Below are 27644 nucleotides of genomic sequence, written 5' to 3'. Positions count from 1 at the left end.
AGATTGCTGAATATTTAGAAGGGGAGGCATAGTTTAGATGGCTTATCAAAGACTTTTCCAGGAAGGAAAGAGATAGAGAAAAATAGCTAGATAAGCAGAGTATTTTCATGCTTGTGGTGTATGCCCAAAGTCCTTAATAACTTTTTCCAAGTCCAAACAGGTTGTAATAACAGAGCAGAGATGTAAAACAAGGTCCTCTGATTCTAGACTCATGATGGCCTTTAAACTGTACCATAAGTCCATTGTATCAAAGATTTTCAATTTTGTCATTTATTGAGATTATAGCAGTTTTTTCCCCCCTGAGACCTTAATCATAATGAATTACTTTAGATAAAGTTACTTTCTAAGTAAATGGATATAGAGGCCTAAGGGAAGTTTAAAAATGTGAAAGATGTTTTGGGAAACAGAGCACTTCATCAATACTTCAGCACATCAATACAGTTCTGCCACAGTAGGCTGCAGGATGCCCTGTACAAATGGTGCTCACTCACTCTTGCAAGGAAAAGTAATTCCTAATAGCCAAGAGAAAAATCACATAAAATTCCAAGCAGTTGAACTTAAAACTTATGACATTGATAAATGGATTTATAAAGAAATGTAGCCCTCCTGCAAACTACTATATATTTAGATACCTTAATATTAATTTTGGATGCCAGCCCAGTTCCATAATAGCAAGGTTTATTATAAATGCCAAAGGTAAATGTTTCTTTATTAAAGAAGGATATTACTGGAAATGATTTTAATGATATCAGAAAAGTAATTTTCTTATATTCATAAATTGAGTTATAAGTAAAAAACAAGTTCATTAGCAGAATAAAAGTGATTTTTTACCCTGAAAATGACCTCATGATGGTGAGACTATCTATCCTTGCATTTTTTTCAAAAAATTAGCAGCAAAGAAGGAAATATTACTTAAAAATCTAAATGTTTGTGAGTGCATGTGTAAAATGAAGATGTATACTAAATGATTGCTGAGGTACCTTTCAGCTTCTAAAATCCTAAACTTGAATTGTCTGGGTAATTATTCACATAATGATATTCTTCACTAACCAATAAAAGTATCACTCCTGGTGAAAATTTCTAGATTGTAAAGCCCATAAACTCCTTATCTTGTTCCCAAGCAGTTCATGGAATCTTTCCCTCAGGTTTATAAGGAAAGGGCAGACATTTATCTTTTGGGGATGGTAAGAATGCAGTTAGGTAAATGACTCAACTTCTATGTTGTCTAGCTTAATATTTGAGGATGTTATAGAATTTTTCTTGTTTAGTCCTTGTATTAAAAAAAAAGTTTGAGTATGATTTTTTCTAACATTCTTGAAATATATTACATTTTATGTCTCCAGGGGAAATTTCAGCAGGAACAAATTTAAACATAAACATGAGATAACATACGTCCTGCTGGTTTTCATGAACAAATAGCCAATACTTATTGATATTTGCTAACTTTAAATTAATTACAAACTAGATTTGCTTCATTCCCTAGTTACACCTAGGAATCAATCATTTTTTATTTTATATTTTGACCATTTAGGACTCATTGTGATTCTCCTGTGATCCATTAGTAATATGAATTAAATAACAAAAACACAAGATTTCCTTCCGTAGATAAAACAAAGAAGCATTGCATAGACTTGGTTGAAGCATTACTGATCAAGCTTAATGAAAGTCTTGCTCTCCAAACCCCATGAAACTCTTTGAATATTAAAAACTAAGTACAATGGCCACTTGCTTAGACTAACTGAGAATCCACAGAGGCTCCCAGTTGTTACTTCCCAAAATTCTGTCAATCTTTTAGTGCCTAGTTCTCTCAGTGCCAGTTTTTGGCCCATTACTCTTATGTAACCATTCTCTATGACTTTGTTTAAGGCTGAGTTGATTATGACAAGTGAACAGTCTTTTTGTCCATTTATTTTTGCTAAATAAAATAAAATTTGCCATAAACAGCACCCCTTTGTCTGGTTCTTATTCATTACAAATCCCTAAAATATCATACTAGATTCCCAGGCCTATCTAGCTTGGGTATGAACAGCAGGGTAGTTCCAAAAGACTCCATATCCGCTCATTATCTATCGTCGCTTCACTACAGTAAAACACAGAGGCTATACAATATCAAAATTAACTATGAAAATATGATTAAGTATGTCAAATTTGGTCTATATCATTCTTCGTAAGTGAAAACCTCTGCCTATCTCATCTAAAACTTAGAAAAGACATTTGATTTAAGCAAGGTCCCATAAGGAGATTTATGATTATCTCTAGAGGTACAGCAAGATTAAATCTGAATTGAATTGTCTGACAATTACCACAATCTTAATCTTCTTAAAAGGAAATAAATTAATATTTCCATTTGAATGTTGGCTACTATTACATTTTATGTCCAAACAACTTTGTCTGACCCAAACAACACACACTGACTGGAACACTTTTTTAAACCCTTACTTTCTGTCTTAGAATCAATACTGTGTATTGGTTCCAAGGCATAAAAGCCGCAAGGGATAGTTAATTGGGGTTAAAGGACTTGTCCAGGGTCACACAGCTAGGAAGTGTCTGGGGCCAGATTTGAACCCAGGAATTCCTGTCTCCAGGCCTGATTTTTGACCCCTGGACCACATAGATTCCCCAGAACATCTTTTTAAATCAAACTTTCATTCTCTTTTGACCAAGACTTCACTCCTCTACCCCTGCCCTTAAGATCAGAGAGTTAATTAAAGTTATAGGGGTTTTTTTTACCTTCCTTTAGAAATAATATTGATATTCTCAGAAAAACTTGAAAATTAGAATTCAAACTATTTCTAACTACTCTACTTTTCTCTGTTTTCCCAGACCATTATCCTACTCTGACTTCACTTTTCTTCCATAACAATCATGAAGTAAAACATTTTCAGATTTACAATATGAACTCTACCTTAAAACCTCTTGGTCTATTACTAATATTCCCTTTCAAAACCTTGCTCAACTTGACATGCTTATTCTACTCATGAGCTATCGTAATGTTGAAGAATTGCTTAAAAAAAAAAAAGCCACACAGCTCTGCTGACTTGGTCTACTAAAAGTTTATCTCATCAGATTTTGAATTTGCCTTCAGTGATGCAAGGCAATTATTTACTTCCTAAATTTACTCTTTATCCGACTTCCCACACAATCTATTTCAAATCTTTCCTCTCTTCACTTCCTTTGCCTTCCTCATATCATATTTAACAGAAAATCAAACTGTCATGTGCTCACTCTTCTCCCTTGTTCTTCAGATTCCATGTTCTTTGGCTGTAGTTTCTGAGGAAAAGGTCAAAGTAACTCTTTATGGGCAGATGACTTTCAGATGCACATGTCCAGCCCTTGTCTTTCTCTTGAATTCCTTTCCATACTGATGTCTCCATGTCAGTATTTAATATACATCTCAAATGCAACATGTCCAAAATAGAACCATAAAATGTCTATACTACCTTGTTTCTGTCAAGGGTATCACTATCCTTTCAGTCACCAGGTTTTCAATCTATGAGTCATCTTCCACTCTTCATCTTTCTTCACTCATTCCCATATTGAATTAGTTGCCATATCACATCAATTCTAACTCCATAACATGTCATTAATCTCTTTCTTCTCCCTCTCAAGAACCATACTCTAGTTCATTCCCTAATCACCTAAATTATTGAAATAGTTTCTTGATTGCTCTCCTTACTGGAGTCTGTCCTTTCTTCAGTCTATTTTCCAAATAGGAACCAAATTTATCCAAAGTATACTTCTGGATGTATCACTTTCTTATTGGCCATTTAAAGTGCTTCACAATATGGCTTCAACCTACCTTTCCTGAATGATTTCATATTATCTTTTCAAAGAAATTCTGCATTCAAGAAAAACTAATCCACTAACATGTTTTATTGCCTATTTATGATGTGCCATTGCCTTCCTGTCTGCCTTTTCACAAACTGTCCCTATGTCTTCTCTACTTTCTTTCCTTTCCTCTGCTTCCTAGAATCCTAGTTCACTCAGATGCCACTTCCTACTTGAGACCTTCCCTGATATTTTCAATTGATAGAGCCTACTTTTAATTAGATTTGCATTTATTTATCTGGGTTCATATTGTTCATATTCCTGTTGTAGAGAACCTATTTTTCTTTTGTCTTTCTATCTCTAATATCTAACTTATTGTCTCTAAGAGAATAGGTCTAAAGATTTCTGGTTGAATTTAAATGAATATATTTGATTCCTTTTTTCTGGGTTAAAAGAATTGTTAGAGTCTTGGGGCCAAGATATAGCTCTTTAAAATCTGCTAAACCTAAAAAAAAAAACCCAAACAAACAAACAAACAAAAAAACCTTGTGAATTCTACTGGAAATTTAAATTCAGTAGGTTTTATCTCTATAGAATTTAACACTTCAAGCTTTCTCTCTCTCTCTCTCTCTCTCTCTCTCTCTCTCTCTCTCTCTCTCCCCTACATATATAAGAACAAAAATAATAATGGCTATATAAAAAACATTCTAAAGTTAAAAGGTGAGATTTCCTTCAAATTCATTCTAAATAATAATTTGACTGAATTTTTAAAGCATTTCAATTCTCACTCATCATTCCAAAATAATAATTTGTCACTTATATACAAAGGGGAAAATATATAAAGAGGAAAAGGGACAAATGAAGAAAATATCAATAAGTAACAATCTTTCACTTGAAAACATTAACAAATTAAATCATGAGATGTTTGCATTTGTTCTGAAACTTTTTCACCAAAGTATCTTTAACCAAAAACTGAATTTCATATTTGGCTTAAGTAGTTATTCATGAATTTTTCCTGATTGGGCTCTAAGGAGAAAATGAATAACTTTACAAATGGTAGCACAAAAGTTCAATATATTCAAAGATAAATGGTATATTTTCATGAAGAAACCGTCTTTAAACTTACCATAATCATTATCATAGAAAATAATGAATTTCTGCCAGGCATATTCTGTGACCACTCTTAAAATAACATCATTAAGATAGACAGGTGGACGGATAGACAGTGTGTAGTCATCATTTCTATTGCTCCGGGTTAGTCCACAGCCACTTCTTGGGGTTCCAGCTGTTGACCGCTGAATGAAGAGGTGAGGGATGTGCATAGCATCTGCCAAAGATTGAAGTGATCCAGCTGATGTACAGCCAATGGAGCTGACAAGGGCCAAGATTCCTTGGTTCATGAGGTCACAGGCTGTAAGGAAAATACAATGATATCAGAATGATACAGGCTTTTCAAATTTTGTTCTTTAAAAATTTTCCTTTGAAGAAATGGTGAAAAGTACCCAAATTGATTCAGTAACATAATATTGTGAAACGTTGAATGAATTGAGGGGAGTAGGACAATACTATGGCTAATTGTGGAAATTAAGTAATCCACACTGACTATTTTGTGATTCTGTTTTGAATCTTTCTATTCCATTATGGGCCTAACCCAAATTCTGTCTTGTAAGGAAAAGTTTACCCAGTTGTGGAACTCAGAGAGTACCTGATTGCACTATTTGAAACTAGTCCAATATGCCTGGGAAAATAAACAGCTGGTATTTATTTAGAGACCTTTAACCAAGGATCTAGGTAATCTTGACCAGAAACTCATTCACATTCTAAGATTGTTGTAGAGTTTTCTCATAATTGTACATGTTAAGTAATCCATATGTCTCATCTGAAAAGTGGCTCTATATTGATCAATCACTTATAGTTTTCATGTTCCTTTGAATATTTAGGGATTCCTGGGGAGGTATGGACACACCTCTTTTCCTGAATTTAGAGAAGTCACTTATTTACTGTCCCCTTCCCAACTTGGAAAGACTTTCATCCAATTACAAATAAGATTACCTAATGTGTTTTTCCTTTCAATTAATTGGTCTTATTTTATTATTTTTAATGCATAAACTTCTGTTTCACCCTGTATTCAGAGTCTACTCATAAGCTAAGGAAAGGGCCCAGTACCAACTTGTCAGACAGTTGTCCTTGTTTAATAAAAGATATGCTCAGAAAATCAAATATTTGTTTCATCAGCCATTTCATCTATTACTCATTACAATTTAAGGTGTTTTGGGGGCAGTTTACAAAAGGGGGCTCCAAGAACCTAGTCATTCCCTTCTGAGCATGAAATTAGTCTTCATTTGACAACTACCAATTGAATACTCAGAATGTTCAAGATGGGGTAGGTAGTTGGTACACTGGATAGAGCTCTGGACTTGGAGTCAGGAAGATCTGAGTTCAAATACAGTCTCAGATGGATTTACTAGCTATGTGACTCTGAGTAATTCACTTAATTCCATTTTTCCTCAGTTACTCATGTGTAAAATGAGGGTACGCTGGAGAATGGAATGGCAGACTGTTCAAGTATCTTTGCCAAGAAAATCCATGGACAAAAGTCCATGGAGTAACATGAAGTCAGACAAGATGCAACACCTGACAATAATAATATTCTAAGTACAGTGATCCCTCACCTATAATGGGAATTACATTCCAGAGACTACCAAGATAGGGGAAAATCTGTGAAGTAGTAGTGTTATATTTATTTTATTATATATATATATATATATATATATATATATATATATGTGTGTGTGTGTGTGTGTGTGTGTGTGTGTGTGTGTGTGTATACATATATATGTGTGTGTGTGTGTGTGATATTTAAGGCTTTATAAACCTTCTCACTCTCCTATAAACCTTTTCCACACTCTTATAAACACTGAGCCAATCAGTGCCCAGGATATAGAACACAGCACTGTGGGTTGGTCACCTTTCATTCAATCAGTCAGTACAGAAACTCCTGCTTTGTGCTTAGCTATGTACCATCTCATGTTGGCAAACTTGCGCAAAAGTATGATATTCATCCTCAGAATTCTACCATATAAAGAAAACTCTGTGATACACAATTAGCAATATATTTTTTTAAACCCACAATATAGTGAAGCCATGATAAGTGAACCATGATATAGTGAGGGGCAGCTATACTGTTGTATTTGCAAGGTGAGGTATAAACATGAATCAGACAGGATACAGCCTCAAGGGGTATACAAACCACAAATATCTCAAAAGAAAATTATGTGTCATGTTCCAAAAAAGAGGGTACAAAAATATTATTTCACGGATCAAAGGAGAGGGCCAGTTTGATAAAAGAAGGATATTTAGAAAAGTTTATTGGGGAGTGGTGATTTTCCATTTGAGTGAACAGCATGATATGTATTCGTATGGTAATGTTTGTATAGAAGATAGTTTGCATGTAGGAGATTGTATAAAATGAGATTAGCGGTTTAGATTGAGCCAGATATCTTTAATCCCTATTATAACATTAATTTTCTAGATGTATTATGATATATATCTCATATTGACTATTAATGATTAAAGGCAAAGATATAGGGCCATATTTACAAAGTTCTCTAGGAACAAAAAAGCAAATTAATTTTAATATCATAAATAGTATATAAAAACAAAAGTAAGCATCAGATACAATGGAGATCCAATAGGATCTTTTTAAATAAATATAAAACTAAAGGAAGGATCTATTCTTAAAGGAAAGTGACCAATAATATATACAAATAACTTATTGTTCCTTTGATATGTTAAATGTTGTTTTAGTCTTAGTTTTATGGAATTTTTAAAACGATAAATTAATCTTTAAACAAAAATCTATTCATTAAATTGGGAAATCCAAAAGAAAATAAACTACATATGAGTAATTAATACTATAATTGAGTCATGTAATTGATTAACTTTGTTCAAGTAGCAATACCCCACAAAGAGGAAATTCAGAAATGATGGTAATTATCACTAGCTCTCTGAGGTAATTTATCCCAAGTCTATTCCATTGATCCTCCCTTCTGTCTCTTAGCCAGTACCATATTGCTTTGATGATAAAATTTACAGTTTAAGATCTGGTACTGTTAGGCCCAAATCCTTCATATTTTTTTTTCATTATTTCCCTTGATATTCTTGATCTTTTGTTCTTCCATGAACCTTGTTATAATTTTTTCCAGTCCTACCAGTTTGGTAGTTTGATAGATATGTCACTGAATAAGTAGATTAATTTGTGTAGCATTGTCATTTTTATTATGTTAGCTCATCTTACCCATGAGCAATTAATGTTTTTCCAATTGCTCAGATCTAATTTTAATTGTGTGAAAAGTGTTTTGTAGTTGTGTTCATATAGTTCTGTGCTTCTTTTGGTAGATCGATTCCTAAATATTTTATATTGTCTTGAGTGATTTTAAATGGAATTTCTCATTCTAACTCCTGCTGCTGAATTTTGTTAGAAATATACAGAAATGCTGATGATTTATATGGGTTTTATCTTGTACCCTGCAACTTTGCTAAGGCTGTTAATTATTTCCACTAACCTTTTAGTTGATTTTCTAGGACTCTTTAAGTATACCATTGTATCATTTTAAAAAACTGATAGTGTAGTTTACTCACTGCCTACTTTAATCCCTTCAATTTCTTTTTCTTCTCTGATTGCTACCGCTAGTGTTTCTAGTACAATGATAAATTATAGTGGTGATAATGGGCATCCTTGTTTCACTACTGATCTTATTGGGAAGGCTTCGAGTTTATCCCCATTGCACATGACACTTGCTGATGGTTTTAGATATATACTGTTTATTATTCTTAGAAAAGGCCCTTCTATTTCTATACTTTCTAGTGTTTTCAATAGGAACGAGTGTTGATTTTTTTCAAATGCTTTTTCTGCATTTATGGAGATAATTTTGATTTCTGCTGGTTTGGTTATTGATATGGACAATTATGTGGATGGTTTTCCTAATACTGAACCATCCTTGATCCACCTGGTTATAGTGAATAATCCTCATGATAACTTTCTGGAGTCTTTTTGCTAGTATTTTATTTAAGGTTTTGGCATCCATTAAGGAGATTGGTCTGTAGTTTTCTTTCTCTGTTTTTGGTCTGCCTGGCTTTGTAATCAATAGCATATTTTGTCATGAAAAGAATTTAGTAAATCTCCTTTATTTCTTATTTTGTCAAAAAATTTGTATGGTATTGGGATTAGTTGTTCTTTAAATGTTTGATGGAATTCATTTGTTAATTCTTCTGGCCCTGGGGATTTTTCTTAGGAAGTTCCTTGATGACCTGTGAAATTTCTTTTTCTGAGATGGGATTATTTAAGTATTCTTTTTTTTTCTTTTGTTAATCTAGGCAATTTATATTTTTGTAGATATTTGGCCATTTCACCCATATTGTAAGAGTTATTGCCATATAATTTGGCAAAATAATTCTTAATAATTACCTTAATTTCATCTTCATTAGAGCTGAGATTACTCTTTTTATCTTTGACACTGTTAATTTGATTCTCTTCTTTCTTTTTTATTAGATTAACCAGTATTTTATCTATTTATTTGATTTTCTAGTGTTTTTAACAGTAATGGGTATTGTATTTTTCAGAGGCTTTTTTTCTGTATCAATATAATTTTTTTATCAATATCAAAATTAACTTGATCGTTTCCTTACTATTAAACCAACCTTGAATTTCTAGTATAAACTCCACTTGGTTATATTCTATAACCATTGTGATTCATGGTTATACTCACTTTGCTAATATCTTATTTTTTATCTGTTTATTATAGTTATTTATCTATAGATTTCTTTATTTGCAGATTTTCCCTGGTGTAATTATTAAACTTCTGTATATATAATGGAATTTGATATGAAGTCTTCTTTTGTCATTTTAACAAAGTTTATATAATATTAGAAATATTTGTTCTTTGAATATTAATAGAATTTACTAGTGAATCCATTTGGTTCTTCTGGGCTTCCCACCATCACTATTTGAACATTCATTTATGGCTTATTCAATTTCTTCCATTGTAATTGAGTTGTTTAATTACTTATTTCTTATTCTGATATTTTGAGTGTTTTATATTTTTCAAATATTCATTATTTCTTTTTTTGTTGTTCTGCTGAGTAAACAAAAATGAAAACTTTTCTTAATCATTCTTAAATGATGTTATTGGGACAGAGGATGTATACAAAAAGGCAGTACCAGTAGCAGTAGGGAATCACAAATGAAATCTCAGAGGTATCCCTAGAACCATGAAGCATATATATTGCCTTCCTCTGAGACTTATGATTCTTATCTTGGTTTAAGTGTTATGACAAAGATTCCCAGAGTTAATCTGGGCTACCCTTGAAAGATCATTCATAGTGCTTTGTCCCAAGCCCCCCAGCAGAGTTTTATTCTCCTAATTGTTGTGCCAATACAGGTTTATTTTGTAGCAAACTTCTTTTTTACCTCTCCATTCTTAAAAAAATAAATCACCATGAATATCCTTCACTAACCTTTTAATTTTCTTAATTACTTATCTTATCCTACCAGTTCCCTTAGTTACTACCTAGTCAAGTACAGCTCAAGGCTTGAGTCCTTTCCTCTCTTTAAGATGTATGTAGGGATATATTCTATTAGCAAATGTCAGTGTTAATGATATTTTTTTCTCTAAAAAAACATTTGGTAAATAATGCATGTATAAAAATTGTAAATGTATGTATAAAAATCATGTAAGGATTTTCAAGAAAATAGGCTCAATCATATATGGTATCTAATATTTCTTTGAGCCAACCTTTCCTTCAGAACATTTTATATCACAGCTATCTCTGGTTGAATCAATAACTAGAGTTGAGCCACCGAGGCTTTTCCCAAAGGATGTAAATCTAGTTGGGTATCAAATTTCGAGGACTAGGCATTTTAATAGTGTGGAAACAAGTCTGAACATGCTGTGAGCAAGGACAATTAATTAGAATAAGAAGCTACCCAATGGCTTATTGGTGGGTTTTCCTCTCCCATTTTACCCTTCCACTGTGTTTTGTTCTTTTGTCCCAATCATTTCTCCTCCTCACAGTGACCTATCCATTAGCAATTTGAGTCTCTTGAGGGTGTAAAATTGAGATTTTAACTCTGGACTCCATTCCCCACGAGTCCTTGCTAGCTCCCAGAATGCCCTCTAATCTCACTGAATTCTCACCTGGGATGAGAACAAAATTTTATTTAAAGGGTCTTCCTCGTAGGAGGGGGCTCTTTTGGACTTCCGTTTTGGAGCAGACACATCTCTTTCGTGATGTGAGGTTATCTTGCCTAGGCCTCTGGCCTAGGCACATGTTTTTTCTTATTCTGTATTTTCTTTCATCTTTAACCTTTAATAAACCTCTAAAAATATAATACTCCTTGCAGAGAGAAACTAATTTCTACTGCCTCAGTCTCCCCTAAATTTTAATCTTTACAATCTTTCATCCTGTTTACCTTAAGAATAATGTATGGTAACTATTACAAGGGCAAACATTCCTGGCTATGGTTTTGCTTTCAGAGCTAATATTTATGGATTTTTTGGATATATTTCAAATATAAAAGTGTTTTATGACCAAATTAATCTGAGCAAAACTATTTTAGACTTTTCCTATTCATTCTGCCATTGAAATATAATCAATCAACAAATAAAATTTTATTAACTTCCCATTATAAACTTATTATTATGTTAAGCTTCATAGATACAAAGACAAAAATTAAAAAAAAAAAACTCTGTTATATCTGAGCTTACATTTTATCAGATGAATCTCAGGAGCTCATCAGAAGCCTGAATAGAAGTCCATCAGAAAATACTTAAAACAAACTTTTCTAACCTGATGGATAGACTGAAATACACTGAAAAAATCCTAAGAAACAGTAAAGATATCATAAAATAATAAAAAAAAGATGACACTATATACAGAGCTGCCAATTAACTTAAATTCAATTCAAAAAACATTTACTTATTTTCATCTCAGAGGCATTGCTACTGAAGTTTCTTCAATGGGAAAATGCCATGATGATTATCTGTGCCTTGAGGATTTTTTAAAAATATATTTTTTGAGTATATTGGTAGAGAGAATAGACAAGAAGCAGTTTCTAATAGTTGCAGGTAACAGGTGGTAATACTGTGAACCAGGATGTTGCTTATATGAATGGAAAGAAAAGCATTCATGCAAAGGATGTCATTAAAGTAGAATAAATATCATTAATTAAGTGACTAGATAGAAAGGAAGGGGAAAAGTAAAGTGCTAAGGTTGTGAAACCTAGTGATTGTAAAGTTGGTAAAGTTAGGAACAGGGATGAATTTAGGAGAAGCAAAGATGATTAATACATTCTATTTTGGTGATGCTGATTTTGAGATGCCTCTGGGATATCCAACTGGCCATGTTCACCTTACACTCTGGTTACAATAAAATAGGGAAAAGCCAAAAGAAATACATTTTCTTCTCATGGGTTTACCCTAATCTCTCTTTGGATATTCATTTATAACATTCAATTTCTTCCACTTTAATTGGCTTGCTTAATTTCTCTATTTCTTAGTCTTATAATTAAAATATATATTTCATTTGATTTGATTTTGTTTTGTTGGATAAACTAAACTGATGTTATTGGGCTAGGGGAAATACATAAAGAAGGGCTGATCCAGTGGAAATTTGGCTCCTCAGATATCAGTAGAACCCTGAAGGGTATCCTCTTCCTCTAAGATACAAGACTCTTCTATTAGATCAAGATATTAGAATAAAGATTCCTAGAGCTCACCTGGGCTACACTTGCAAGAAAATAACAGGATGTGAACAGGATAAAATGAGTAGTCCAATTTTGCTAAAATGTAGTGTCTACAAAAAGAATAGTATACATTAGAACAAGGATTAAAAAATCCAATAGAAACAATGGTCACTAAATCATACATAAGAAGCTTAGCAGGCTACTTATTGATTAAATACTCATATATAAAATGTATACATAAACATATTTTATTACGGCCACAGTGAAGACTATTATCAACACATGATACCTGAAAGCCACATGTATGACACTTCTATACTAAACTAAGTTCTATAACTATACTAACTTTTCTCATAAACACAGTTACCATACCACTCAATTCCAATTTTTGGAAGTCAGGCCATACAGTTGAAGAATTATGAGTTATAATGTGACCAGAGAAACAATCCCATTGGAGGGCTATGAACAGATCACAAAAGAAAGATTCAGAATTCTTCATGTAAAGCCAAGACAATGGAAGCTGACGGTATGGATTTTGTTCAAGAATTGTACACTTATATTGGACAATTATGTATATTATATTGAGTGAATATAGTTCATTAGAAAACTATAATGTACTATATAGAGCTGACATTTATGGACCATAATGGACAATTAACTAAATGACTTTTAAAAATTCGTTTTTTAAAGATTAAAGCTAGCATACCTTTACTTGGGAAGAATTTTTCCCAGGTCAAAGAAGCACAATTTTAATAGCTGAAAGAGTACTCATAGGTCATTTAGTTTAACCTGTTTAAATTTGGTAGAGTATCGATATTTGAAATCAGGAAGACTGAAATGCAAGTCAGATCTATCTATCTATGTATCTATGTATCTATGTATCTATGTATCTATGTATCTATGTATCTATGTATCTATCTATCTATCTATCTATCTATCTATCTATCTATCTCTTCTGACCTTCCTTCTTCCTTCCTTCCTTCCTTCCTTCCTTCCTTCCTCCTTCCTTCCTCTTTCCTTCCTTCCTCTTTCCTTCCTTCCTTCCTTCCTTCCTTCCTTCCTTCCTTCCTTCCTTCCTTCCTTCCTTCCTTCCTTCCTTCCTTCCTTCCTTCCTTTTTCCTTCCTTCCTTCTTTCCTTCCCTCCTTCCTTCATTCCTTCTTTCCTTCCCTCCTTCCTTCATTCCTTCTTTCCTTCCCTCCTTCCTCCTTCCATCCTTCCTTCCCTCCTTCCTTCCTTCCTTCCTTCCTTCCTTGCTTCCTTGCTTCCTTCCTTGCTTCCTTCCTTCCTCCTTCCTTCCTTCCTTCCTTCCTTCCTTCCTCCTTCCTTCCTTCCTCTTTCCTTCCTTCCTCTTTCCTTCCTTCCTTCCTTCCTTCCTTCCTTCCTTCCTTCCTTCCTTCCTTCCTTCCTTCCTTCTTTCTTTTTCTTTCTTTCTTCCTTCCTTTCAAAAAATAAGGTAGGCTTTGGTGGAAATATAGCATATCTCTGGCACAATGTAATTTAAAATTTGATATGAGGTGTGACATACATCTATAATTAAAGTATAAGTTAAAACATAATAAGAAAACATTAATAATATGCTTTTCAAAATCCTGGGACTTAAAGATAATTCTAAGGAAGAGAAAAATGGCACCTTCCTTCAGATTGGATATAGTATTGTATTTTCCCATAGTTGGGGAAAGTTAAAGATCCTTCGTGTCTTTAAAACAATTTAATTAAGCCAATTTTCTACTTTTCATTTTTCATTTTCCATTAATTACCCACCACTAAACTAGAATCAGCTTTTTCCTATTCCACTCTAAAAAATAAGTCTTTAATATTTGTCTTTCTATCTTTAGAAATGTAATACAACTAGACCCTTTACAGTCTTTTACTATTTGATTTCCAATAATTTTCTGAGAGTTCTCATTCAAAGATGGTATTGATCTTTCAGTCCATATCTGGAAGAACAAAAGATGGTGAATATCAAGGGAACTAATAAAAAAAATGAGGATAGAGGCCTAGAATTACCAGATCTCAAACTATACTATAAAGCCATGATAAACAAAATGATATGGTGCTGGCTAAGAGATAGAAGGCTGGATCAATGGAATACACATTGGTCGAATGACATCAGCAAGATACTGTTTGATAAATACAAAGATCCCAGCTATTGGGACAGGAACACACTGTTTGACAAAAACCTCTGGGAGAATTGGAAAACAGTATGGGAGAAATTAGGGTTGGATCAACATCTCACACTAATATAAATTCATAATGGGCAAGTAACTTAAATATAAAGAGAGAAGTTATGAATAATTTAGGTGAACATAGAATAATATACCTGTCAGATCTATGGGAAAAGAAGAAATTTAAAAACAAACAAGTAAGAGATATATAATTACATTAAATTGGAAAGGAGTTATACAAACAAAACCAAAGCAACCAAAATTAGAAGGGTAGCAACAAATTGGGGGAAAACAATTATAAGAAAAACTTCTGACAAAGGTTTAATTTCTCAAATTTATAGGGAGCTAAGTCAATTATACAAAATAAATCAAGTCATTCCTCAATTGACAAATGGTCAAGGGACATGAATAGGCAGTTTTCAGATAAAGAAAACAAAACTATCAATAATCACATGAAAAGTGTTCTAAATCCCTCATAATTAGAGAAATTTAAGTCAAAATTAATATTGAAGTACACCTCACATGTAGCATATTGGCCAATATGACAGTAAATGAAAATAATAAATGTTGGAGGGGTCGTGGCAAAACTGGAAGACTAAAGTTGGTTGAGTTGTGAATTAATCCAGCCATTCTGGAAGGCAATTTGGAATAATGCTCAAAGGGCCTTAAATGAATGCATTCCCTTTGACCCAACAATATCACTGCTGGGTTTGTACCCTAAAGATCTATTAGAAAAAAAATGTTTGTTCAAAAATATTCATAGTTTTCATTCACTCTTTGTGGTGGAAAAAAATAGAAAATGAAGGGTGTTGCTTAATTGGGGAAATGTTGAACAAATTATGGTATATGATGGTGATGGAATACTATTGTGCTATAAGGAGTTATAAGCTGGAGGATTTCTATATGAAATGGAAAGATGTGCAAGAAGTGATGCAGAGGGAAATGAACAGAATCAAGAAAACATACACTAGAAGTGAAACACTGTGGAGATATACAATATAATTGACTTTATGACTAGTAGTAATACAATAATCCAGAACAATCCAGGGAGAACGAACTATGGGAGTAGAAACACAAAAGAAAAACTTATTACATATCACTTATCACTTGTTTATATGGGCATATGATTTGGTGCTTTACCTTTAAAAATTGCTCTATGGTAAAAATGAATAATGTGGAAATAGATATCAAATGATAACATTTGTACATCCCAGTGGAATTGCTTGTCAGCTCTAGGAGGGGGAGAAACACGGGAGGGAAAGAAAACAAAGAAAAATATTTTTAAAATAAAATAAAATAAAAATAAGCACTGGCTCAAAAAAGGGAATAACATATTATTTGGGTAAAGAAATCTATCAGTACAGGAAGGGGATAAGATAATGAGGTCAAAGGAAACTAATACACTTTTGAGGATGGAAGGAGTGAAAGGAGAGAGAGAAGAATAATCATGGCAGAAATAGGATGGAGAGAGGTACAATTTAATGATTACAACTCAAAATAACTTGTAGCAAGTTCCTCTGATGAAAGTCTCATTTCTGAAATATACAGGGAACCAAGTCAAATATCTCAAAAATATAATAATTTTCCAACTGATATATGGTCAAAGGATATGAACAGGCAGTTTTTAAATGAAGTAATTAAGGCTATCTACAGTTCTAGGGGGAAGAAATTCTAAATCACTGTTGATTAGAGAAATACAAATTAAAACAACTTTGAGGTATCACCTCACCTCTATCAGATTAGCTAACCTGACAGAAAATGACAATGACAAATGTTGAAGGAAATGTGGGAGAATTGAGACACTAATATGCTGTTGGTGGAGTTGTGATTCAACTGATTCAACCATTCCAAAAAGCAATATGGAACTACGTCAAAGGAATATAAAGTCATGCATACCCTTTGATCATGAAATATCATTACCAGATCTGTATTTCCAAAAGAAAAAAAAATGGTGGAGCTCCAGGACAGAGAAATCAAGGTTGTGCCTGATTAAATCAAGAACACCTTGAGACCAAAAAACTTGAGCCTAAGCCTGGGGCTAGAAATTGAGCAACATTTAACCTGATCAAGTTCAGACTGAGGTCAAAAGCTTACAAATAAGCCTGAGGAATGTCTTTAAGCTAACAGGATGTCAAAGGTGAATTGAATCATCAGAGGGAGGGGGCTATCAGTCCCTAGACCATGTGGTAAACTAGTAATAACCCAGAAAATAAGCCCAAAAAATAGTATCAAGGAAGGACTGAAGTTTAAAGAGGGTACCCCAACTTCACAGAAAACAGAGCCTAACTATAATTAGCTAGGGAAAATGAACACATAACAAAAAAAGCACCTAACTCTAAAGACTTTGGGGCTGGGGGGTGGGGGGTGGGGGCAAAGACCAAGATGTGGACACAGAAAGGCACAGAAAAAGCAAAGGAAATACATGCAAAGTCCAAAAGAAAAATATGGATTGGAAATAGAGTCTGGAATGTTTCAAAAAATACTTCAAAAACCAATTAAGATAAGTAGAGGAAATGTGGGGGAAAGAAATGAAAGTGATGTAAGAAAAAAAAGAAAGTGATACAAGAAGAAATGGGCCAATTGAAAAACAAAAAACAAAAATTGACAGAGGAAAACTGGACCTGAAAAATCAGAATTTATCATCAAGAAACTAATGATTTCACAAGAAATCAAGAAATAATAAAGCATAATCAAAGGAATGAAAAAAATAGGGGAAAACATGAAATATCTTATTGAAAAACAACTGACCTAGAAAACAGATCTAGGAGAGACAATCTGAGAATTATTGGACTACCAGAAAGCCATGTTGAAGAAAAAACCTTGGATATCATATTACAAGAAATTATCAAAGATAACTGCCCAGAGATCCTTGAACAAGAAAATAAAATTGAAGTTGAAAGAATTCACAGATCTCCTCCAGAAAGAAATCCTCACTTGACAACTTTGAGGCATGTAAGAGCTAAATTCAAGAGCCACCAAGCCAAGGAAAAAACTACTTCAAACAACAATGAAGAAACCATTGAAATACTATGGTACTACAATCAAGATCACTCAGGACCTAGTGACTTCTATATTAAAGGATCATAAGACATGGAATATGATATTCAGGAAGACAAGAAACTTGGGTTTACAATCCAGAGTCACCGATCCAGCAAAAATGAGCATATGCTTTCAGGGGGAAAATGGTCATTCAATAAGATAGAAGATTTCCAAGCATTCCTCATGAATAAGTCAGACCTAAACAAAAAATTTGAAGGCTATATTTGAGACACAAGAGAAGCCCAGAGTGGTAAATAAGAAAGTGCAAATTTAAGGGACTCACTTAGGAAAAAATGTTTGTATGTCTAAATGGAAAGTGAATTTCTGTAATTCTCAAAAATTATACTCACTAATAGAGAAGATAGAAGGAATTTATTCGGAAAGACTGTGGGAAAGTAAGCTGATTATAATAATAGAGCGTGTATGATGATATGATGTATATGTAAATGTGATGATAAACAATATGTGTGTTATGTATTTATAGGATATGTATGTATATGAATGACATGTAAAAATCAAGAAAAGGGAAGGGAAAGATAGAATGGGTTAAATTATATAACATAAAGAGGCAAGAAAAATCATCATAGAGAAGGCAGGATAATGGTGGTAATGGGCAATGTTTAAACTTTACTCTCATTGTAATAGACTCAGAGAGGGAAAAATCAGTATACTCAGTGGAATCTAGAATTCTATCTTACCCTACAGAGAACTAGAAGGGGAACAAGACATGGGAAGTGGGGGGTAATTGAAGGTAGGGAAATCTGTGTGTGTGTGTGTATGTGTGTGTGTGTGACAAAAAGCCAATACTGGTGAGAAGGAACAAAATGAAAGGGAATAGAGCAGTATTTAAAGGGGCGAATACTATGGAAGGCAATACACAGTTAGCAATCATAATGCTTAATGTTAATGGGTTGAACTTACCCATTAAAGAGAAGTGGATAGAAGAGTGGATTAAAAACCCAAATCCTACTATATGTTGTTTATAAGAAACACATTTGAGGAAGGATGAAACACACAGATTTAAGGTAAAATACTGAAGCACAATTTATTATGCATCATATAAAGAAAGAAAGAAAAAACAGGAGTGGCAATCATGATACCAGACAAAGTCAAGGTAGAAATTGATCTGATTAAAAGAAATAAGGAAGGAAATTACATTTTGCTAAAAGGTACTATAAACAATGAAGTAATATCATTACTAAACTTATATGCATCAAATGATATAGCACTTAGATTCCTAAAGGAAAGATTGAAGGAACTCAAGGGTGAAATAGATAGTAAGACTATACTAGTGAGGTAATTTCAACTTTCACCTATCAGAACTAGATAAGTTGAAACAAAAATAAATGCAAAAGAAGTAAGGGAAGCAAATGAAATGTTAGAAAAATTAGTTATTAGATATCTGGAGGAAACTGAATAGGGATAAAAAAAAATATACCTTTTCTCTCTGCAGTATGTGGTACATATACAAATATTAACCAGGACATGCAATCCTGAAATGTAACATTCATCTAGAATAATTAAAAGTCTATATTGTGTTGACATGAAAAAAAAAAAGACATGCCTTTAGAGCTGTTACAGTCCCATGGCAAAGGAGGGAGCAAAAAGTTGGTTACCCCATGATGGGTTATAGTCTTATAATATTTTCCTAAGGGGCATGATACCCTAAATAGCCACCAAGGGGGAACATTTCAGCCAAGATTAAAGCAATGAGCTTCAATGGCTACTTGATGTGAATTTTAGATTTTCTGTGCCCTGATTAGTTTTTAAAATCCTAACAAACAGGAATGTCTATACCCCTACTTAAGGATTAAGTGTTGAGGAAGATGGCCTATGACAGACATGTGCTAGCAAGTGACAAATAAGAAAAAACTGCAGAGCCCCTGGGTTGTCCTAAGTCAAGCGTAAGCTACCATTGGTACATGTGAGACACAGGAAGTGATGTAAAAAAGTCTATATATTGCATGTCTCTTCCTCTCTCAGCCCTCTTTCATGGAGATGTAGCTCTGGCTCTTTCATGGAGACGTGGCTCTGGTTCTTTTTGCTGAGATGTGGCTCTAGTTTTTCACAGAGAGGTGGCTCTCCCTCTGGCTGGTGTGGCTTGTGGCAGCATGCTGGGCATCCAGATGGTTTGGCAGTTTGGTGGGTTGTGGCTTGCTGGTGAGGTAACTGGGAGAGGCTCTGTAGTGTGGGTCAGGTGAGGTGCCTTCCCTGAGCTCTCTTGGAGTTTAGACTGATTCTTTCTTTTTCCTTTACTTCATAAAATGCTATCTTCCCAGGAAACCCCTCATCTTGGAGGAGGCTAGAAGCTGAGCTAGATTAAATCTTCTGAGGAGGCCTTGTGCCTGAGTTGTCTGAATTCCCCTTAGAGTAGGCTGGGCCTGAGAAATCTTATACCCCTTTCCCTCTCTCTTCTTCTTAATTCCTTCTACTTCCCTCTATATTAACTATGCCACCATAAAATAACCAAACTGACTTGAGTATTTTTTATTGGGATTGAATTAAATCCCTGGCGACCATTAGTGTAATATATTAGTCAAAATACCTAAATTTTACTCCTAACATTGAGTGGATCCAAGTGTTGGTCAACACCCTCCTCAGAGGAGATAGTGTAATTGTGATAGGGATTGCAACACCCCCATCATGGAGGATTGTGTAATTGTCATAGGGATTGTATAATTGTCATGAAACTAAAAAATCTTTTAAGAAAGAAACATTTCAAGAAAAGGAACTTGATAATTCCTTGAATGTAGAAGATGAATTATTTGAAGGAGGCACCATGAAGGTGCCTGAAGAAAGTTTCACAGCATCAGAAGACTGAGAATGAACCATGGAGTATAATTGATTGAACTATCGGGGGGTGGGGGTGGGGGTGGGGGGTTTGTAACACATATATTTGTATGTGTACTCTTATACCAAAGGGGACTGCCCCCTAATTGGCGTTTTTTCAATGTGCCTACCAGTCATTGGTTTTTGTTCTCTTTTGCTTTTATCTGTAAATTATTGTAATTTATAAGTAGGTTATGTTTACATTATGTATTAAGGAGACTGGTTTCCCAAAGGATCCCAGTGGGCATTATGTAATTAGAATCTGTTACCCTAAAAACTATGATCCCCAGCAAAACTATAATTCCCAGCACCCTACTCAGTTCCTGTCCTTACTTGCTGACATAGACAGGATATAAATTGGATGTAGGTCTGTCTCTGGCTCTCTCTTTCCTTCCTGTTGTGCCTTTGGTGGAGCAGGGATTTTGAGAAGATAGAAAAACTTAGTCCCATGGTTTAATTTGTCAGATAATAAACTTTATAAAAATAATACTTGAAGTATTACACATTAATTTAAATGTTACACATCTCAGAAAAATAAATTGAACAAGCCATTAAGGAACTTCCTAAGAAAAAATCCCCAGGGTCAGATGTATTTGCAGATGAATTCTATCAAACATTTAAAAAGCAATTAATCCCATTACTATACAAACTAGTTGACAAAATAAGCAAAGAAAGAGTTCTACCAAAATCCTTTCCAAAGTCAGGCTGACTAAAAACAAAGAAAGAAAACTACATATCAATCTCCTCAGTGAACATAGATGCAAAAATCTTAAACAAAATATTAGCAAAGTGACTAAAAGAAGTCATCATAAGGATTATTCACTATGATCAAATGAGATTTTTAACAGGAATGCAAGGATGTTTTATTTTAGGAAAACCATCCACATAATTGACCATATCAAAAATCAAACTAACAGAAATTACATGATTATCTCAATTGATGCAGAAAAAAAGCTTTGACAAACTACAACACTCATTATTATTTTGAAAACACTGGAAAGTATAGGAATAGAAGGGCCATTCCTCAAAATGATAAGAAGTATTTATTTAAGACTGTCAGCAAATATTATATGCAATTTGGAAAAGTTAGAAGCTTTCCCAATGAAATCAGGAGTCAAGTAAAGATGCCCATTATGACCTGTATTATTTAATATTGTATTAGAAATGCTAGTTCTAGCAATTAGAGAAGAAGAGGAAATTGAAGGGATTAAAGCAGGCAACAAGGAAACTAAACTATCACTCCTTGCAGGTGACATGATAGTATACTTAGAGAATCATAAAAAAGCAACTAAAAAGCAAGTGGAAATAATTAATAATTTTAGCAAAGTTTCAGGATACAAAATAAATCCACATAAATCACCAGCATTTTTATTTATTTTCAATAAAAATCAGCAGCAAGAGCTAGAAAGAGAAACTACATTTAATATCATTCTAGACAATATAAAATATTTGGGAATTGATCTGCCAAGACAAACTCCAGAATTTTAAGAACACAAATACAAAACACTTCTTACACAAATAAAACTAGATCTAAACAACTGAAAAAAAAAACATTAATTTTTCCTGGATAGGATGAGATAATGACATTCCTACACAAATTAATCTACTTATTCAGTGCCATACCTATAAAACTACCAAAAATCTTTTTTTATAGAATTAGAAAATATTATAACAAGGTTCATCTGTAAGAACAAAAGATCAAGAATATCAAGGGAAATAATGAAAAAAAGTGAAGAATAGAGGCCTAGCAGTACCAGATATTAAACTGTACTACAAAGTAATGATCATCAAAACAATATGGTACTGGCTAAGATATAGAAAGTTGGATCAGTGAAATAGACAAAGGGTAAATTACCTCAGCAAGCTAGTGTTTATGAACCCATAAATCCCAGATTTTGGGATAAGAACTCAGTATTTGGCAAAAACTCCTAGGAAAAATTGGAAAAGAGCATGGGAAAAATTAGATTTAGATCATCATCTCAAACAACTTAAATTAAAATGGCCAAATGACATATTTAAAGAACAAAATCATAAATAAATTAGATAAACATAGAATAGTATACCTGTCAGATCTGTGGGAAAAGAAGGAATTTAAGAACAAGAAAGAGATAGAGGGCATTGCAAAATTTAAAATAAATAATTTACATAAACAAAACCAATGTAACCAAAATTTGATTCTCTATAAACCCTTATTGATTATAATTTTATTGCTTTATGATCAGAAAACATTGCATTTATTATTTCTGTTTTTCTGCATTTATGATTGCTTCATGCCCTAATAGAGTCAATGCTTGTATATCTGTATCATGTGTTGCTGAAAAGAAGGTATATTCCTATTTATCCTTATTCAATTTTCTCCAGATATCTATTAACTCTAATTTTTCTAACATTTATTTCACTTTCCTTACTTTTTTCTTATTTATTTTTTTGTTCTATTTCTCTAGTTCCAATAGGGGAAGGTTGAGACACCCAACTAGTGTGGTTTTACTACATATTTCCTCTTTAAGCTCCTTTAGTTTCTTCTTTAAAAATTTGCATGTTGTGCCATTTGGTACATATATGGTGAGTACTGATATTTCATTATTTATACTGCCCTTTATCAAGATGTAATTACCTTCCTTATCTCCTTTAATCAGATCTATTGTGACTTTGGATTTGTCTAAGATCATGATTGCTACTCCTACCTTCTTTGTCTCAGTTGTAGCCCTGCTGAGTCAGCTCTAGCCTCCTACCTTTACCCTTTGTGTGTCTACCTGCCTCAAGTGTGTTTCTTGTAAACAACATATGGTAGAATTCTGGTTTTTAATCCATTCTGCTATCTGCATACATTTTATGGGTGAGTTCATATCATTTATATTCATGGTTATGATTACTGTCTGTGTATTCCCCTCCATTTTGACATCCTTCTTTAATCCTGACCTTCCTCCTTTCATTCTTTCCCTCTCATCCAGTGTTTTGCTTTTAGTCATTCTCCTCTCTTCCTTCTCCCTTATATTACTCCCCTTCCTGCCACCAACCTCCTTATTCCCCTCTTACTATAGGGCCTTTTGAACCCCCCCCCCAAAGTCTTCCTTTACTTTCCTACCCACCACTCCATTTTTTATTCCTCTTCTACTTCTCTATAGGGTAAGATACAATTATATACCCCAAGAATCTGGCTGTTCTTCCCTCCCTGAGTCAATTCCAATGAGAGTAAGGTTTAAGTGTTATCTGTCACCAACATCTTCCTCCCTTCCATTGTATTGGTTTTCCCTCCCTACCCCCACCCACCCCACAATTTTTTGTTGATATATTTTACCCCATTTTACTTTTCTTTTCCTATTTCCCTTAGTATTATCTTTTTCTAAACTATAGTTTTATCTATTTTTGACATATCATCCTAAACATCTTACTAACACACTCTCTATACTTCTTCCAACAATTATGATAATTTTCACAATTTTAAAGTTATAGATATCATCTTTCCATATAGGAATATAAGCCATTTGACCTTAGGGAAGCCCTTAATTTTTTTCTCTTTTTATTTACCTTTTTATATTGCTCTTTCCCCTGTAATAACATAGTTCATTTTCTGGATAGTTGATTCTTGGTTTCAAACCCATTTCCCTTGCCTTCCAGAATATCACATTCCAAGCATTCAGTGTGGAGGATGCCAGATCCTATGTGATCCTGACTAGTGCCCCATGATATCTGAATTGTTTCTCTATAGCTGCAGATAGTATTTTCTCCTTGTCCTGGGAGCTCTTAAACTTGGCTATGACATTCCTCAGAATTATCATATGGGGATATAGTGCAGGAGTTGACCTGTGAATTCTTTCAGTCGCTATTTTACCCACTTGTTCAAGAATATAAGGGTTTTTTTCTTGGATGATGTCAAGAATTTTTTTTTAATTTGGTCATGACTTTTGGGCAATCTAATAATTCTTAAATTGTGTCTCCTGGACCTAATTTCCAATTCAGTTGTATTTTCAATGAAGTATTTCATATTTTCTCCTAGATTTTTATTCTTTTGATTTTGTTGTATTGTTTCTTGATGTCTTATGAAGTCATTTGCTTCTAATTACCCAATTCTAATTTTTAAAGACTGAATTTCTTCCAAGACTTTCTGACCCTCATTTTCAAATTAGTTCATTCTTCTTTTCAAATCATTCTTTTCACCTTCTGACTTTTTAGATTCATTTTCCAGGTGGTCAATTCTGTCTTTCAAAGAAATATTTTCTTGTTTTAATTCATGTGCCTCTTTTCCCAGATGACCTCCTCTTTTGCTTTTTATGCTGTTGTTTTCCTTTTCTTATTTTCCATCAACTTGTCTTATTTGATTTTTTAAATCCCTTTTGGAGCTCTTCAAGATTCAATTCTGGATTTTTTTTTTACTTTTTGCTTGAAGTTCCTTGAATTCTCTTGACCTCTGTTGGTTCTGTTCTTTGGTTTTTATCCCTGTAGAAGCATTCAATCACTGCTTCCTTCCTATTTTTTACTCATCTTCCTTCTCCCATCTCCTCCCACCTCTGTGGAGAATAAACTGTTGGTTTACAGGGCACATGAGCTATTCTGCCCTAGAGGTAATCTTCAGTTTTCTCTCTCCTCTGCTGGTATACTGGATTAGACTGATTGAGCTGACCTGCTGTGCTAATCTTCCCTGAGACCAAATCTTCACCATACCCTACTGTCCTGGAGACCAAGGGTACCTAACATGATGGCATCCCCTAAATTTTCCCCCCTCCTGGTTGTTGTCAGAACCTTGAATCTTGCTTGGTGGATCAGAGGTGCTCTGTTGTGGTTACAGCCCCTGCCAGGGAATCCCACAGTTAACCTACATCTGATGATTGTCAGATCACATGTCTCAGCACAGTAGGTGGAGGAAGGGTGTTAGGTCTCTCCTTTATAACTTGGAAATCAACTCTCTCTCTCTACCTACCTTTCAAGTTCTTTTCAACAGAGTCTTGTGGCTCCATCTTATTGTTGGGATTGAATTTCTGTCTTTTTTGAAGCACTTTTAAAAGATTGGTAAGGAAGGATAGTTAGAGTGGTTTCAGCTTTTGCTGCTTCTAAATCACCATCTTGACTCAGTATCAAAAATTTTAAAAATTATCCATGATATATTCTCAGAGTATCTTTGAATTTGTATTAAATCATACAAATAGTCAAACTAGTCCTAGACTTTCACAAAATAACAATTAAAAGTTCCAGGCCAAAACAAGAAAAAGATGAAAACACTGGGAAAATGTTTCTCTTTTTGAAAAATCTCTTTTTATTACTGGGGAAATAATAAGGTTTACTTCCAGTTTACTGTAAGAAAAACAATATACTAAGCATTCCATTTCCTGATAATAGATGGTTTCTAAACTTCCAAGGCATTTGTAATTAAAATCAAATTAATGATAAAAAAAAACTATTTTCTCCACCTCTCTGAACAATTTTAACTGGTTGCTAAGAAAGTGGTAAAAATTGGCACTAAAAATTAGTCCAGTTGCCCACAGAGCTTGGATGGTAAAACCAGAGTATCAATTAGCCTTTGCTTCAGCCCTACCTTCTTTTACTCAGAAATGACATCTCAAGTTAGTTAATGAGAATTAATAGAAGGGGGAAAGACCATGTCGAATCAGCATCCTTTTTTGCCCAATAAAAAAGAAAACATGTCAAAAGTGTCATGACAACCCACAGTATCAATTACCTAGTAGGTATCACACTGACTAGGTATCTGGGTGTGAGAAGCTGGATGCTGCCTGACTCATTAACTAGGAACTATAACATTCCTGTGAAATTTTAACAGACCCTGCCAAAAACTCTGAGGCAAAAGAGCTGGTTGTGCTTTTAGTAATGTAAAAATCTTTATTGGTGCTAATTTCCAAATGAAAGAAGATAAATGGGCCTTTGAAAAAATCATTAAAGAAAACATTTATGAGTGATATTGGTTTGATGTGAAAATAATGAAGCTGCTACTGCTGCTTTCCCTATCAGAAAAAGAAATACCTGTTTCAGATGTGGAGGAGATAATGGGAACAGGATGTCAAATGGCCTTAGTGCCACAGAAAGTCTTGCTACTCAAAATTTCCCTTTCCCTCATTACTCTGGTGATGAAAACAGATCATTCTTGCCTAATTCTTTAATATTTAGGAGCTCAAGATGAAATGAAAGTTTATATATAAAGCCTGGGTATAACACTTAGGATGAAGTCAAATAACTCTTCTGTTAAGGAAATTTAAATTTCATAGCAGATACTTTCAAGTGATGAATTTCAATATTTTCCTTTTTCTAACTGGAATTTCTAACATGTATCCATTTATATTAATCAGGATACAGTATTTCAGACCAGAATTCATAAGTTATGAAATGTGAAATAGTTATTTTCACTGTCCTGATTAATATTTTTATTTCCTGGGTTCTTGCTGCTCAATAAATTAAGTTGGAGAAAGGTGCAAGTATTAGCATGATTTACTGAAGGAAGATTGAATTAGTTTGATATCTGAGTAGTGTCTCTATGATCCAGTTAGACACAAATGATAACACAGTGTCAGAACAGATGGAATCCATTGCCAATTTTCTTCTATGGATTATTTGTTTTCCTAGACTCACTTATACTGAGCACTTACAGTTTCCCTGAAAGAACATACATTTTTTATTTCCCAGTGAGGAGCTTATATTAAGTTTAAAATTATGTAAAAAGCATTTACTTGAAAATGAGCCAAAGTTGTTCTTAAACCTGAATACTGAATGGAAATATATATGTGTGAAATTCAGTGTGTATATCCATAGGTATATGGGTATATATGGAGCAAGAAAATGAAATTCTTTTTAGCAATAAAATTTGAAAATAATGCAGAGTAACTGAAAATTGGGAGCTTATTATTTATTTCTTGCTGGGATATAGCAACAGTTATTCCTTACAGAGGATGGTTATAGGAATGGAGATCACAGCAGTAGTCCTAGTTTCCAACTTTTCCAGATTTAATGGAAGATTCTTCAATGAAAAGGCTAAGCTTGTTTACAACCCAAGCTCACAATAATGGAACATTTTAGACACAAGAGAAAACCACAGCTGGTGAAACAAGACAATATGGATAATTACACCAAGGATGAATTATACAGAAACACTGAG

The 27644-nt window shown here is 33.7% G+C and overlaps 1 protein-coding gene across 1 annotated transcript in view; it reads right to left on the bottom strand.

Annotated features, from left to right (window-relative positions):
* GRID2 (glutamate ionotropic receptor delta type subunit 2) overlaps positions 1-27644 on the bottom strand; it is a 1955631-nt gene that overhangs the window by 884057 nt on the left and 1043930 nt on the right. Inside the window, exon 3 of the mRNA XM_007495736.3 lies at positions 4895-5179. Within this exon, the coding sequence (XP_007495798.1) occupies positions 4895-5179 (285 nt within the window). The remainder of the gene's footprint in view (positions 1-4894; positions 5180-27644) is intronic.

Source organism: Monodelphis domestica, chromosome 6, assembly GCF_027887165.1.
Source record: "Monodelphis domestica isolate mMonDom1 chromosome 6, mMonDom1.pri, whole genome shotgun sequence".
Classification (NCBI taxonomy): Eukaryota; Metazoa; Chordata; class Mammalia; order Didelphimorphia; family Didelphidae; genus Monodelphis; species Monodelphis domestica.
The sequence above is the reverse complement of the archived record's forward strand: the minus strand, read 5'-3'. Positions and strand labels throughout refer to the sequence as shown.